This window comes from Protomyctophum parallelum, assembly GCF_964188405.1.
Source record: "Protomyctophum parallelum genome assembly, chromosome: 1".
Lineage (NCBI taxonomy): Eukaryota > Metazoa > Chordata > Actinopteri > Myctophiformes > Myctophidae > Protomyctophum > Protomyctophum parallelum.
The window spans coordinates 82,032,410-82,048,048 of NC_139697.1; the positions used below are offsets into that span (position 1 = coordinate 82,032,410).

The window sequence follows — 15,639 nt, forward strand, 5'->3', positions numbered from 1 at the left end:
GTCAATTCCAATGGGTTACGTTTTTTTGTTTGTGTTTTTTCCTAGACCCTACATGATTCAGGTCCATTCTTCTTACATATGATTCAAATGAAATACACCATAATAATACTATCACACACATAGCCTACTGCAGTGGTTCTCAACCATTTCAGGCCGTGACCGCCCACAATAATCATATTTGAACTGGGGACCCCTCACCCTGATAAGCACTTAGAATATAATTGTAAGAGTTTAGTAAAATTACAAGCTCACAATGTGAGGCGTTGTGCTTGGAGATCGACTATTTTCACAATGTTTGCCTCTTTCTTATTATTAATTTTATTTGACAATTTGGCCAATGTTTGACCAATTTTTATGGTATAGTTTATCGATTATACTTTTGATACAGTAATGGTCATTTTATTTTCTTTCATTCTTTCTTTTGTCACTTCATATTATCTGGGGACCCCTCCAAAATAGTGTGGGGTCCCCCACTCGGAGTCCCGACCCACAGGTTGAGAACCACTGGCCTACTGTACCCTTAATACACCCAGACATCTGTGTGCCACAAAAGATCGGAGCTCAGACAGACCAAGAGAGCCAGTCTGTGTAGACTCAGTGACACAGCTACACTGAGATGACTGAAAAATAAAAATGACTGAGAAAAAAAATATATATATATATATATATTTTTTTTTTCTTTTTTTTTTGGTACCGGCCCATGGGCCGGCCGGTCCGTGGATAGGCCGGCCGGTCCGTGGAAAGGCCGGCCGGTCCGTGGGTGGGTCGGCCGGCGTCTTTGGGGGTCTCAAGGTTCGGGGACCCCCAGGGACCCCCAGGAACCCCCAAATGGTAACTATCAATTCTCAACCGTTTTGGACAGGGGTTGGTTGGAATCGTGTTGCCTCTCTGGGCGCATTATCAGGGTTTAGGAGGTTCGGGGACCCCCACATGGTAACTCTTGACATTTTCATGATAGATCTTTATTGATGGGAGGGAGACAGAACCATTTATATTGATCTGCATATTCTTCTTACTATAGCTCTCTCTCACACACATTTCCCGATTCACACAATTCAAATGAGCCCACCCCCGTCCAAAACGGTAGAGGAATGACAGAGTTACCATTTAGGGGTCCCTGGAGGTCCTTGAGGGTCCCCGAATCTTGAGACCCCCAAAGACGCCCCCAGGGGGGCGACACGATTCAAATGAGCCCACCCCGTCCAAAACGGTAGAGGAATGACAGAGTTACCATTTGGGGGTCCCTGGTGGTCCTTGAGGGTCCCCGAATCTTGAGACCCCCAAAGACGCCCCCAGGGGGGCGACACGATTCAAATGAGCCCACCCCCGTCCAAAACGGTAGAGAAATGACAGAGTTACCATTTCGGTACAAGAAATTAATAAAAATAAAAATATATTATTATTATTTTTTCGGCCGGCCGACCCACCCACGGACCGGCCGGCCTATCCACGGACCGATGGGCAGGCCGGTACAAATGGATTCTGCCCTTTCTGGAGGCACAAGTTTGTATCACTGTAATGTACTTAAATGAAATTAACATTTTGGGATGTCTCCTTCATACAATTCTTTGCATTTCTTTTAAACTCTCACCCTGAAGCTGAAAATAGCCGATCCGAGATTATAGGTCAGCTATTTTCGGCACGCCACACCACCACATAACCAAATCTAATCTAATTCTAACCCTAACCCCTAAACCTAACCTCTAAATGTAGAATTCTAACCTTAACCTCTAAACCTAACCTCTAATGTTAAATTCTAACCCCAAACTTTTCCTATTATAAGCACATAGCCACAACATTTCTCTTGTGGGGACAGTGAAAATGTCCTTACGTCTGATTCTGACCACACATCTCGCCAAGCACACAGTCTCTCACGCACACAGTCTCTCACACACACACACACACACACACACACACACACACACACACACACACACACACACACACACACACACACACACACACACACACACACACACACACACACACACACACACACACACACACACACACACACACACACACACACACACACACACACACACACACACACACACACACTTACTTTCTGCCACAGAGCCTCTCTGGAGGCCAGACTGGAGCACGCTGCCACAAACCAGCAGTTCCCCAGCTGTCCCTGATGCAAATCGTGTGCACTGATGCCATCCACAAACAGATGAGGGTCCTCACAGAGCTCCTGGGGACACAGAGTAAGACCAGAGAGAGAGAGAGAGAGGTAGAGAGAGGGCAGAGAAAGGGACAAAGGGTGAGAGGGAGATATGGAGACAGAGAGATAAAGGAGTGAGTGAGCTGCAGCTAGCTGATAAGTGGTGTCTCGGAGGTGCTGAGAAGATTAATGTGGCACCGCAGAGTCTCGACTTCACCACAAGTGCAGAGTCTCCAGTTCACCACACAGCAGCTGTCCCGACCACGACATTTTAGGAGGTGACCATTAGTTCATGCAAAAGATTTTGATTAACAATTTATTTTATGTATTACTTTTTTCAACTTAACGTTGGGACATTTAAATCAAAATGTAATTTCTGTTAGGCCTTGTAAACAATAATTGCCCCCCGGGCAGATAATAATAAAATAACTTCGATATAGAAAGAAATGACTGACAATGCGGGGTAGCTATAAGCAGATCTACCAAGTTCAGAGTTGACTTTGGACACTATTTTGGGGCGTACACTACATTGTATGGGTATATTTCATCATACTTATGGTGAAGTATTGAAGTGCAGGTAATTGCAACAACCACCGATCTTGTGAAAAATTTAAATGGGGGCTTTTTATATGCCTTTATTGATAGCAAAGTAAGTTAGACAGGAAACGGAAAGAGAGAGATGGGGTGTCACTGACATGCAGCAAAGGTTTCCGGGATCGGGACTCGAACCCACGATGGAGCCTAGGTGCCCGCTAGGCCAGCAGTTCATTAAGGCGATACATTACGATTCAATTATTCAAATCGATACAGTAACTATTAAGCAAATAAATGTAATCTGTGTGAAATATATCTGTGGATAGTGCAGTTTTTTAAAGGGAAGCAGTTACTACAATTTCACCCCTACTACTAACCCATCTTAGATTGTTTATTATGCGGATTCAATTGATATACTGTACATCCATCCCCTCCCTGTAAAACCAAAGGGAGCAAAACAATAAAATTGTAATAAAAAAGAGGCCCATGTGTGTTGCTAAGCTCACTGTAATATAGACCAATAAACATTTCCCTTGGGTTGAGAGACTAAAATGTGCTTTTAGATTTCTGAACCCCAGTGAATGTGTTGCCCAGGTACTTTAGTGCACTGTTTTTCATTTGTGGGTCACGACTCGAGTAAAAATCTATTTTTTTTCCTACATTAAAAAAAATATCAAATACAGAATATCATAGAATTTGTATTACATTTTAATTAAAAACAAACAAATTCTAGAAATATTAAGAAATAGTTAAAATATAGCTGATCTACAAGTTCGCAACGCGGCACGAAGTGGTGCAACCATATCACTCCAAAGCCCAGCAATGTGTGTCCCTTATGAGACGTGTGGGGACAAGATTTAGTGGACATCTAACTATAAATACACACACGTTCCACACAACGCAGGGGGTGCAGTGCCCGGCCTCGAGTCGGTGGCATACACCGTTGTCCAGAAACACCACAAAAGGCTCTGGTCAGGCTCTGCCAGTGGGCCTGATGAGGCCAACTCCTCTCACCTGTGCAATTTCCAGCCTCTGCCTCAGCCAATTGATTGCCATGGTAACCCCACACCTGCCAATTGATTACTTAACCAGTCCACTTTTCACAGTCAGTTTGCACGCTTCAGACACAGGCAGACAGACAGATACAGAGATCTCCATGTGGGACACAGACAGACAGTTAAAATGGGTGCTATGACAATGGGTATTGCATACTACAGAGATCTCCATATACAGTATGGGCACAAAAGGAACACAGACAGATAGTTAAAACGGGTGCTATCACAATGGGTATTATTAGGTTCCCAAGTTGCATCGTCTACTGAGCAATGTTCGTTCCTACTCTCACCTATGGTCATGAAGTGTGGGTCATGACCGAAAGAATAAGGTCACGAATACAAGCGGCCAAAATGAGTTTTCTTCGACGGGTGGCTGGCATCTCCCGTAGAGATAGGATGAGAAGTTCAGTCACATGAGAGAGACTCGGAGTAGAACCACTGCTCCTTCGCCTGGAAAGGAGCCAGCTTAGGTGGTTCGGGCATCTGGTTAGGATGCCTCTCGGGCATCTCCCTAGGGAGGTCCTCGAGGCACGTCCCACTGGGAGGAGACCAGCAGACCAAGGCGCAGTTGGAGGAAACAAATCGACTCACTGGCCTTGGAACGTCTCAGAATCCCCCAGGAGGAAGTCACTAATGTTGCTCTGGAGCACTCTGGTGGAGCTGTTGCCTCCGCGACCTGACTACGGATAAGCGGTTGAAGTTGCAAGGATGAAGTTGCATCGTTCCTAAATACTGTAGGCCGGTGACCGACGGGCACATACAGGTCTAGTTTGAACTAATTTCTCCTTTCATTGTCAATGGCAAATATTATTGCCGTATAATGACAAAATCGTGTTCAACGACAACAAAGAAATCTTCTTTAGTCTTGGGTCTGAGAGGAAAAATCTCATCAAATGGTGGTCCGTGAAAAGGGTTGAAAAGCACTGATCTAGGTGATGAGGCTTGTGTGTGAACGGCGCTGTGTGGATAATACATCTCTAGGTGATGAGGCTAGCTGGGAGCTAGACAGGCCAGGATGGGTCGATGGGCACCGCCGCTATTACTCACCACACAGCGGAAAGAAAGCTCCCAATCATTTAACTGCTCTTTACCTAAACACACTTGCATGGCTCAATCAAAATAAAGGTATAGATAACAGACACGGATGAGACGGAGTGCTTGTGTGTGTGTGTGTGTGTGTGTGTGTGTTTGTTCATTCTGCGCACCTGCGTGTGTGTACACATAAAGACACAGGTTAAGGAAACTGCATGCTAAGATATGATGTGCATTCTCTCACTCACAATCACACGTAAGCACGTGGCAGGCGCAGGCGCAGGTGCAGGTGCAGGCACACACACACACACACACACACACACACACACACACACACACACACACACACACACACACACACACACACACACACACACACACACACACACACACACACACACACACACACACACACACACACACACACACACACACACACACACACAGTTCACAACGCCAAGGTCAGGAATAAGGCTGACTCTGCAAAAGGCTGCTTGCTGAAAAAGCAGACTTAGCATGAGAGGCCAAAGCTAGAGCTCTGCCACTGCAGAGCTCCCTGGGGGCTGTGTATGGTCCCTCTAACCCCGCCCACCCCGGCATGCACACGTGTGAGTCACATAAACAACATGTGCGTGCATGTGCCCGTGCGTGCGTGTGTGTATTATTTCCAAGGCTTGGGAATCCCCAACACAAACAATAAAAGTGGTCAAATTGGACCCGTAAGGCTGTCTGCATGAGTGTGTACAGGTGTCCGTGCCTTGAGGACACCTACAGGATCTAGAACGGAACGGAAAGGGGGCCTCAGAGTGCCTATTCGTGCCCGGTGTAAGATAGAGCTTTTAAAAGACAAAGCATGTCCTCACTGTATTGCATTACTGTTTGTTCTTTAATGTATATGCCTTGCTTTTCTTTTCTTTTTTCTCCATTGCTCTGTAAAGCACTTTGAGCTGCATTTCATGTCATGAAAGGTGCTATACAAATAAAGTTTTATTATTATTATTTATTATTGATAAACTGGTTTAAATAACATTTAGGAAGCTGGAAGCCCAAATAACAACTAGCCTACACTTTAGAAGAAAAGGCCCCAAAAACACAACCCGCAACTACTGTACCAAAAACAAGCCCAAAGATGCTTAGAATAAGCAGAGTGCAGACATGGCAACACTGTCAAAGGGTGCAAGCCAAGGCCCCAGTGAGGCTCTCCAACGTTGAGGCGCTCAGCCCTAGTGGTAAGAGGAGGGACTGCAGGCGGACCCGTGGATTCATGACAGGGAAGCCCCGTGCAGCTGGGCTTTAACATTGAGCGCTCGGTTGCACTTCCGCATTTGCCAACCAAATTTTGGTTGGTAAACCAAATTTTTGATTGGCAAATATAGACGGTTCTTCCGGGTGCTTCAAAACGCCACTGAGCAACTTCCACTGACATGAATAGCGGGGGGGCGGGCTATGGCGCCGGTTCAGTCTCTATCATTCTTTATACTCTATGGTGCACGCTCCCCAGGCCAAACCTATAAGGGTTTTTGTTTGTTAACGTTTCATTATTATGTTTTTCCAACTATGATGTACCGAGCAAAGAAAACACAATACTATTATCAATACTATAAAACATGGCAAAATGGATATATCATTTGATTTGACATCGATCTGAGCTTGTGTAGCTTATTTTATCAAGTCATACGCAGCTGTTTCTGTCGCTACTCCCTCGCTGTATCGCTGTGTCAACTTTATCTTAGAATAGGCCTTTTAATATTGCAGACCGCCGTATACTATGTATTTTATTGTGTGGCATTTTTATGCTTTTCCCCCCCAGATAGTTACAGTGAGAGCGAGACAGGAACAGAGGGACAGAAGAGGGGATGACCTGCAGTAATGTGCCTCGGATAGGATTCTAATCTCACACGAGGACAGCTGCAAGAAGGACTAGAGCCTTATTTTTATATTGTATGTATGCTTACTCAGTGATCCACTGGGGAGCCCCTCTGCTTTGTCTTTTAAAAGCTCTATCTTACACCCGGCACGAATAGGCACTCTGAGGCCCCTTTTCCACAAAAATAACTTAGGTTCTAGAACTGGTTCCGTTCTAGATTCTTGGAACCTTGGTGCTTTCACGGAACTGGCGGCCATTTTTTGGTTCCAGTTCCGAACCACCTTTTATGGTTCTGAACCAATTAATTTTCAGTGGAAACACTCTGAACTGGTTCAATATTAGGCGGGGGGCGGAGAAACGTAACCGGTTAAACTCCGGTGGAAAAGGGGCCAAAGTGCAGCGGTAACACTTTACAATAACGACCTGTTATAAAGCATTTATAAACATGTATAGATGTTTGTAGATGAGTAATAATCATGAACAATCATTGTTGACATCCGTAAATGTTTACCTAAACATTTATAACTATGTTTAAACATCATTTATACGTTATTAGTAAGGTATTAGTAAGTAGTAAACTATTCACATAGTTATAAATGTTTAGGTAAACATTTACGGATGTCAACAAACAGTCTGTTCATGATTATTACTCATCTACAAACTGCTTATAAATGTTTATAAATGCTTTATAACAGGTTGTTATTGTAAAGTGTTACCAGTGCAGCACAGTTGTCATTGCCACAATGTTGTTGTCATTTTCATGCCAACCGCCCACATTGTGCAAGTATGTCTGACCAGGCACATTGTTATCATATAGCATATAGCATATAGATATCTTAGACGGGGTGAGAAAGTCAGAAAGCTACTGGGTTTCCACTTTTTTTTAGGTTTGGGTTGTGTTACCTTGCCATGATGTAACTCCAAATGTGGACAAGAAATAAAAAAAAAAATGCTACAGTGATTAGAAATTTTCAAATTGATAATTCAAAATATGCTCCTCATTGACTTACATTGTACGCTAAAACAGCTCTCAAAGTCACTCTTTTAGTACGTAAACGAACACAAACTATTTTGCAACAAGACAACAAGACAGAGTGTTCTATACAAAATCACGACTGATGTTGTCAACCACAGTCTTGCATCGTCACATTCCTATATGTGCATTCCATTTCGATGCATCTATCACTAGGTCGATGGTGTTGTCAAAGGCATATTAACTACAAACACACGGCAGAGATAGTCGGCTCTCTTGGGTATTAAATCCTGGTGTAACAATGGGGCTGCTGGGTCACTAGTGCATGGCCTGTCCCTGTCCAGCGACGAGCATGCTGGATCATTCCCTCAATCGATGCATGCGACATGTACTGTCTTTGGTTTGTCCATTGTATCATGATGGGTAACCGTTTTCTTTCTTGTGTTCTTCAGCACGATCTTTCGGCTCGCTTGGCTCAATAAGTGACAATACGTTTATGAGAGGATATCGGCTTTTTTACAGTTAAATCGATTTCATCAGAAGGACCCCTCGGGAGTTCTCTCTCTGCCCCCTTTGCAGTGGTGTAAAGTAACACATTTACTTAAGTACTTTATTTAAGTACAGTTTTGAAGTATTTGTAATATCCAATTTTTTATTTTTTTTATTTTGGATATTTATTTATTTATTTATTCCACTATACTGTACATCTCAGATCCAAATATTGTACTTTTAATACATTTATTTGACAGCTTTACGGCCAAGTTACACCGGGCATGTGTGCGTTTGACGTAAGCTACTAAGCGCACTGCGTCTGCATCTGTGGCGCGCGGCAGATTTGTGCCTTCCGGGAGCATAATACTATATAGATACGCGCGCATGGGGGCATACGCATGTAAAAAATTAGAACCGATCCTATTTTTAGAGCACACGTAGGATGGCCCGCGGTATCCGTGCGTCTGGTGTAGCTGGTATCATTGACATATATTGGTCCTATCCAAACGCACTGTACGCGCGCAGTAAACGCATACGCATGTGCGCAAAATTGCCTGGTGTAGCTTGGCCGTGAGTTATAGTTACTTTGTGGATTTGGATTATTATTACAAAACATACATTACCCACAACACGTCTGCCCTATATAAAGTTTGGCCATTTGAAAATGGCGATGCATTGTGAGCTTGTAGATCGGCTATTTTCAAATTATTCTTATTTAAAAACTTGAAATGATACATTCTGCTTTCTACTTATGGTACGTATGTACATTTTGATGCCAATACTTTTGTACTTTTACTCAAATACATTTAGAATTCCGGACTTGAACTTGCACTTACTTTTATATTGCAGTATTGGTACTTTTACTTAAGTAAAAATTGTGAGTTATTTTTGCACCACTGCCCCTTTGTGCTGAGAGTATATACAGTAGCTCCACCCCTGGCTCATGTATAGTGTGAGCTCATTCGCAGTCTCCGCGTACCTGTCGGACAGAGAACGGCGGCATGCTTGTCTCAGGAAGTATGCTAGATTACATTACGTGAGCAGAGTTAAGATCTCTGCTCACTGTTTTTTTCTTTTTCTCCCCCTCAGCATTATCATTGATTTCTGGGCTCTGAATACAACTTCAGGCTCCTTCCTCCTAGCCCAGGGCTGGGGATCGACTCAGGTGGAAGTGTAATAGAGTATTGATCCATGCCCTGCAGGCCTACACGGACACTGAGGTAATGTGAAAATCACGGCTGCTGCCGACGGAACCTAATAACTTATGCCATGCTGAGAGCCTATAACTGCCGGCCACCACCACTACAAAAACAAAACTCCGCACCATGGGGGACCGGGCTTTCTGCTCAGCTGCTCCTCGGCTGTGGAATGCCCTCCCCGACCACATGAGAGCACCATGGTCCGTGGACGCTTTTAACCCCTGGGCTACAATTAACAGAAAAAACGGATTATTGCTAAAAATACAAACCTCCCGTTAACGGAATTAACGGAATGACAATCAATATCAGTTATCGGGGGTTCAACAGAGCAAAAATTTAAAAAGAATCGCTAATATCACTAATGTTGGATGTAATTTACCAAAAAACTGACGAAATCCGCATGATCGTGCGCTATCGTGCACGCGCGCCGTCTCTATGTGCGTCGCTGTAAAAAAGATTGATATTTTGCGATGTTTTGGGGTTGATTTGAGGTTAATTTGACTTAGTTATGAAAAAGATAGCATTAGCTTAGCAATCCGGACCAGCCAAGCTAGTGACTAGGGTCAAAATAGTACCGGATGTTGTTGATCGTTGAACCGGAAGTGACTTAGGAAGATTCGTCTATTTTGGCCAAAATCAGCATAATGGTGCGTTCCCGCCATCTGGTGGCAATCTGTTCAAACCACCAGATCTTTCTTGTATGTTAAAACGATGAATTAAAAATATGCCAATTTGTTACCCAAACAAAAAAATTGGGATTGGTAGTCCAAGGGTTAAAAGGGGACTTAAGACTTCTTTTTAACAAGGCATTTGGCTAGTTGGACTTTTAGATGCCCAGTGTGCTTTTAACCCTTTAGCAGTATACTTGACCACGAAATGCATGAATTGTCCTTATTTTAGTCCTTTTAAATACTTTGTTTCAAATATAAAGTGCGTTATAAATAAAATGTAGTATTATTATTATTATTATCCCTAGGCAAGTACAGCTACATCAAACAATTTATGAGTACGGCCTTCAACTAGAAATGTCGAGGTGCCAACTTGCGCCTTGCACACAAGTAGCCCATACATGGCCTACTTGTGCGCAATCAGAGTGCGCATTTGACATTTTTCAAAAAACGCTCCTATCCTGGTGGAGAGTTTGTTATGCGTTCTGTGCGCCCTTGCTTGTTCTGTACGCCTTTCGTATCGTTTTAGTCAAACTGGGGTGTGCATGTGTGGTGGTCGGAATGGCGGTGCGTCGGAATGCCGCTATGTCGTTGCCCAGCAGAATGCCACTATGTCGTTTCCCAGCAGAATGCCACTATGTCGTTGTCCAGCAGAATGCCACTATGTCGTTGCCCAGCAGAATGCCACTATGTCGTTGACCAGCAGAATGCCACTATGTCGTTGCCCAGCAGAATGCCACTATGTCGTTGCCCAGCAGAATGCCACTATGTCGTTGACCAGCGGAATGCCACTATATGTCGTTGCCCAGCAGAATGCCACTATGTCGTTGACCAGCAGAATGCCACTATGTCGTTGCCCAGCAGAATGCCACTATGTCGTTGACCAGCAGAATGCCACTATGTCGTTGCCCAGCGGAATGCCACTATGTCGTTTCCCAGCAGAATGCCACTATGTCGTTTCCCAGCAGAATGCCACTATGTCGTTGCCCAGCAGAATGCCACTATGTCGTTTCCCAGCAGAATGCCACTATGTCGTTGCCCAGCAGAATGCCACTATGTCGTTGACCAGCAGAATGCCACTATGTCGTTGCCCAGCAGAATGCCACTATGTCGTTGACCAGCAGAATGCCACTATGTCGTTGCCCAGCGGAATGCCACTATGTCGTTGCCCAGCAGAATGCCACTATGTCGTTGCCCAGCAGAATGCCACTATGTCGTTGACCAGCAGAATGCCACTATGTCGTTGCCCAGCGGAATGCCACTATGTCGTTGCCCAGCAGAATGCCACTATGTCGTTGCCCAGCAGAATGCCACTATGTCGTTGCCCAGCGGAATGCCACTATGTCGTTGCCCAGCAGAATGCCACTATGTCGTTGCCCAGCGGAATGCCACTATGTCGTTGCCCAGCAGAATGCCACTATGTCGTTGCCCAGCAGAATGCCACTATGTCGTTGCCCAGCAGAATGCCACTATGTCGTTGACCAGCAGAATGCCACTATGTCGTTGCCCAGCGGAATGCCACTATGTCGTTGCCCAGCAGAATGCCACTATGTCGTTGCCCAGCAGAATGCCACTATGTCGTTGCCCAGCGGAATGCCACTATGTCGCTGCCCAGCAGAAAAGCAAAGCCGATGAACAGATGAATGGCTCCGCACATTTTAGAACTTCACAAATAACGTCAAGACAGGATATAAATAAACCCCAACTAATCAGAAGATGAGATGGATGCGAGAGAGAGAGAGAGAGAGAGAGAGAGAGAGAGAGAGAGATTTTATTTGAGCTACTTGCTATTCATGGCCCATGCTCTGTCATTACATTTACAATATACATGTCGGGCATTTACTAGCTGAGTGACAGTATGTGAGAGGGTAAAGATTCAAGGACATGTTGCACAAATGGGTTGTTAAAGGGATCAGACCTGTGACCTGGTGTGGTTAAGAGATGGGCTATCGACAGTAGTATATAAGTATAACCACTCGGTCAGCCTGCCACAGAAAGCCTTGAGACGGTAAAATGGTAAATGGGGCATTTATGTACCATAGCACTTTTATCCAAAGCGTTTTACATAGATTGTGCATTACATTAAGCACACCGATGGAGGGGGAAACCATGCAAGGCACCAACCTGCACATCGGGAGCAATTAGGCAATAGGGGTTCAGCCTCTCTACCTGTATCTTCATGTTGCTCGTTTCTATAGTTGCATTAAAAATCAATGGCAGCCTGAAGCTTAGTATCTGCCAGTCAGTGAACACAGCACGAACAACGTACCACAGAATCACACTGCATATTAAAACCAGAGGCCGTCATTGAGTGATGCCAGGCCTGTCTATGTTTGATGAAAGAAGGCTGTCACCTCACAACATGTTCTGTCAAAGTCTTTCCATGACTCGTGATTCACTTTGATATTTATGGCAAACTGCATCACCATCAATGTACAGAAACAGCATCAAAGCCAAGTACTGTACAGCTGCAAACTTTAAAAGTACAATACAATACAGGTACATTTTCCAACACACTAGACATTGTCTCCACCAGGCCGAAGGCATGGGGAGAGAGTATGTTTTTCACTCCGTCCGTCCGTGTGTGTGTGTCTGTGTGTCCGTGTGTCCGTCCGTCTGTGGACAACTAATCTCACCGTTGGCTTGATCGCAGCCATACTCTGCACACACACTCCCTGAATGCCACAGCTGAACCTCTGGCCCAAGGCAGGCCCCAACATTGACCTCTTATAGCGCCACCAGGAGGTCGCTTTGTGCAAAAACTGTTTCTGTACAGTACACCTACAGATTGTGTCCAAACATCACGCAAATTGGTACACAGTCTCTCTAGAGCCATTCAACAAAACAGGTCTTTCAGATTTGTCAGACTCCATTCCTAAGATTGGCTTCCAAAGTTCGCAGGAGTGCTCAGTTTCAAACAAAATGCTGCAAATCATGAACACATCGTGTGATTTCCGTGAAATTGAGCACGCACATTCCCACTATAGGCCGAGGAAGAAATGCCACTTGAACATTTTCAACTCAGCCTCATAGTGGCGCTATAACTGGCCGATTAGTGTTTTGACCTCTAACTGCACGGAACCGTGTATAACGTTGTATGCCAAAGTCCATAGAGGCCAAGGAAAAACCTTTGCCTGGAATGTTTTACATCTGCTCTTTATAGCGTCACCAGGATGCCAACATAATGTAAAACACATTTTCTAATATTACTCAGATTTTAACCAAAGTTCATGCAAATCAGTACACATGATCTCCATAGTCATGTGATCAAGACGGGTTTGTTTGATTTCTCATAATCCACCCTGATTGGCTACAATTGGCTTATAAACTTTTCAGGAGTACCCGCTTTGTACCCGTTTTGTACAAGTCGCCACAACTTCTCAACGCAGCGTCCGATTGCGGTGAAACTGCGCATGCATATTCCCACTAGGCTGAGGAACCAGTAAGACGCCTGAGGGCGAGAAGTCACAGGTCGCGTGCACACATCCGCCTCGTTGACGGCAGATTGCTGGGCGAGCACTGGCGCTTTGGCATGGGGGGTCAGACCAACATGTAATGAACTAGAAAAGCATGTCTTGAGTGTACAGGGTTTGATGAAGTCAGATCAACATATGGAATGTCAGAACAGGTCAGCTCCATACAGTATATGGAGATCTAAGGGCTGGGCCTTAATTTTCGGGCCTGTTGAGAACTCTAGTTTTCGCCGGCTGCCAGGTGCAGCTGAACTAATAACTTTGGGGCAGGCCCGTCTAGAGTTTGAATGTTCAGGTATAAGTCAAAAGGGAGACATCGAAGAGGAATGGAGATCTAAGGGTTTGAGGTTTGAGGTCAGATGTAGAGTTGCTGGCCAATATTGATGACATCAGGGATATCCATATATGGGCTTAACTGCGACAGCAGGTTGCATTTACTATGACATCAGGGATATCCATCCCTGATGATGTCATGTGATGTCATGATGACCTGGACACCGTATGTGGGCTGATTTCACGTGATGTCACGATGACCTGGGCACCATATAGGCATATGAGGGCTTGCCTGGGGTGACCGACCGGCGACCAACCAACCAACAAACAAACACACACACAAACTGACGGGAAATGCTAGATTCCATAGTTAACTGCGAGCTGTGGTCGCAATGAATGTGTTATCAGACTGTCCAGTAGTAGACAGCCACATCAGTGGCAATTTAGGAAAGCATCGTTTTGTAATGTACACATACAGCGTTTAAAGGACCTATAACATAAAATTCAACTTTTTCCATTTCTTTTGTGTTTTTGGGGCTCCCATATGTGTTTTCTATCCCCACAAATAACCAATTTTGAACAATCAGGCTTTCATATCATACAGGTGCTTTAATGGAAATTGCTCTCTGGAACAGCTCAACTGATTTTGGTCTCATCGTGATGTCATCAATGTCACCCTACTTTGTATAATTCCTCCTCTTCTTTAGTCTTCAGTTCCAAATTAGCATTTCCACTTTGTTTACAATGTCCACCATTGTTGATTTTCCAAGTTGGCATGTAATGGAAACAAGCCTGGTTTTATCTAGCATCAGTATTATAATGACTCAAATATTAAATAATCTGCATATCAGCACCCCCACCACCTCAGGACATTGTGGTACTGCATCTAAAACTGCTTTCAAAGTCCAGAAAGAAATGACAAGGACTGGTTATATCAGAGTGGTGATTGAGGCTCAAACCATTAGAAATAACTTTGAGGGACATAGACAATATGATATTAAATATTAAAAGCAGTTTTAAAATGCATGTTATTTGCGCTTTAATGCCCAGAGAGACTGCATGTCTTGGCTTTTCAAAGTGGATCAAAATAGCCTAATTAGTGTTGTCGTGCTGCAGATACTGGTGGTGAGAGGACGGTGAGTCTCTCTCCGCGTGGGCGGAAGGATTCACATTTTTACAAGAACAAGAGATGAGAACGTAGAGATGAAAAAGTTAAGAAAAGATAAGTGTGTACTGTGCCTCTGAAAATGCCAGAGTTACATGAACACTGAGGACTTTACTTTGAACACTTGTTGACAATAACCTATAATGATAAAATAAAATAGAATTAAAACAAAGCTGACCGAGTCCTGTCATATTGTAGATTCAGATGTAATTACATGATAAAACATCATAGTATATATATTCAAAATGCACATGCATTTGGGGTCCCCAGCAAAAGTAGTTAATATAGCATCTCACAATCGTTCTTAACCACTTATTTATCCATTTATACGTTGGCCACTGTGAGTTTGCTATATTTTTTAAATGTTTGTTTGTTTACTTTTATTGTTTAATTTTTACATAGCCTAAATCTTCTCAATTTGGGGGTCCGTGACCGTGGCACGAAAGCGTTTTAGAACCACGGCCCTATAGTAGTGGCAGAATAGAACTGCACTGTGATGACGAGCGGAGGAAGCTGCAGCTGTGCTGTACACTGTATTGCCTATACTTTGAGTACGATAGTGGCCCATAAATGAACATTGTAAATGTCCAACATTTAAAATAGAACAGATATATGTGCAATGCTCTGGAAGCCCCTCTACTGTAAAGACGTTCAATTAAATGTATATTGATGATATAAAACTCCTTGTATATGTGGATAGGGATGAGGTTATATTAGGTGGACTGCTATGAACACAAACTG

The 15,639-nt window shown here is 44.0% G+C and overlaps 1 protein-coding gene across 1 annotated transcript in view; it reads right to left on the minus strand.

The window, feature by feature from the left end:
• The window catches only part of capn5b (calpain 5b), a gene marked incomplete at both ends in the record, with an annotated part of 41,417 nt that overhangs the window by 23,482 nt on the left and 2,296 nt on the right, over positions 1–15,639 (minus strand). Inside the window, one exon of the mRNA XM_083770073.1 lies at positions 2,066–2,197. Within this exon, the coding sequence (XP_083626199.1) occupies positions 2,066–2,197 (132 nt within the window). The remainder of the gene's footprint in view (positions 1–2,065; positions 2,198–15,639) is intronic.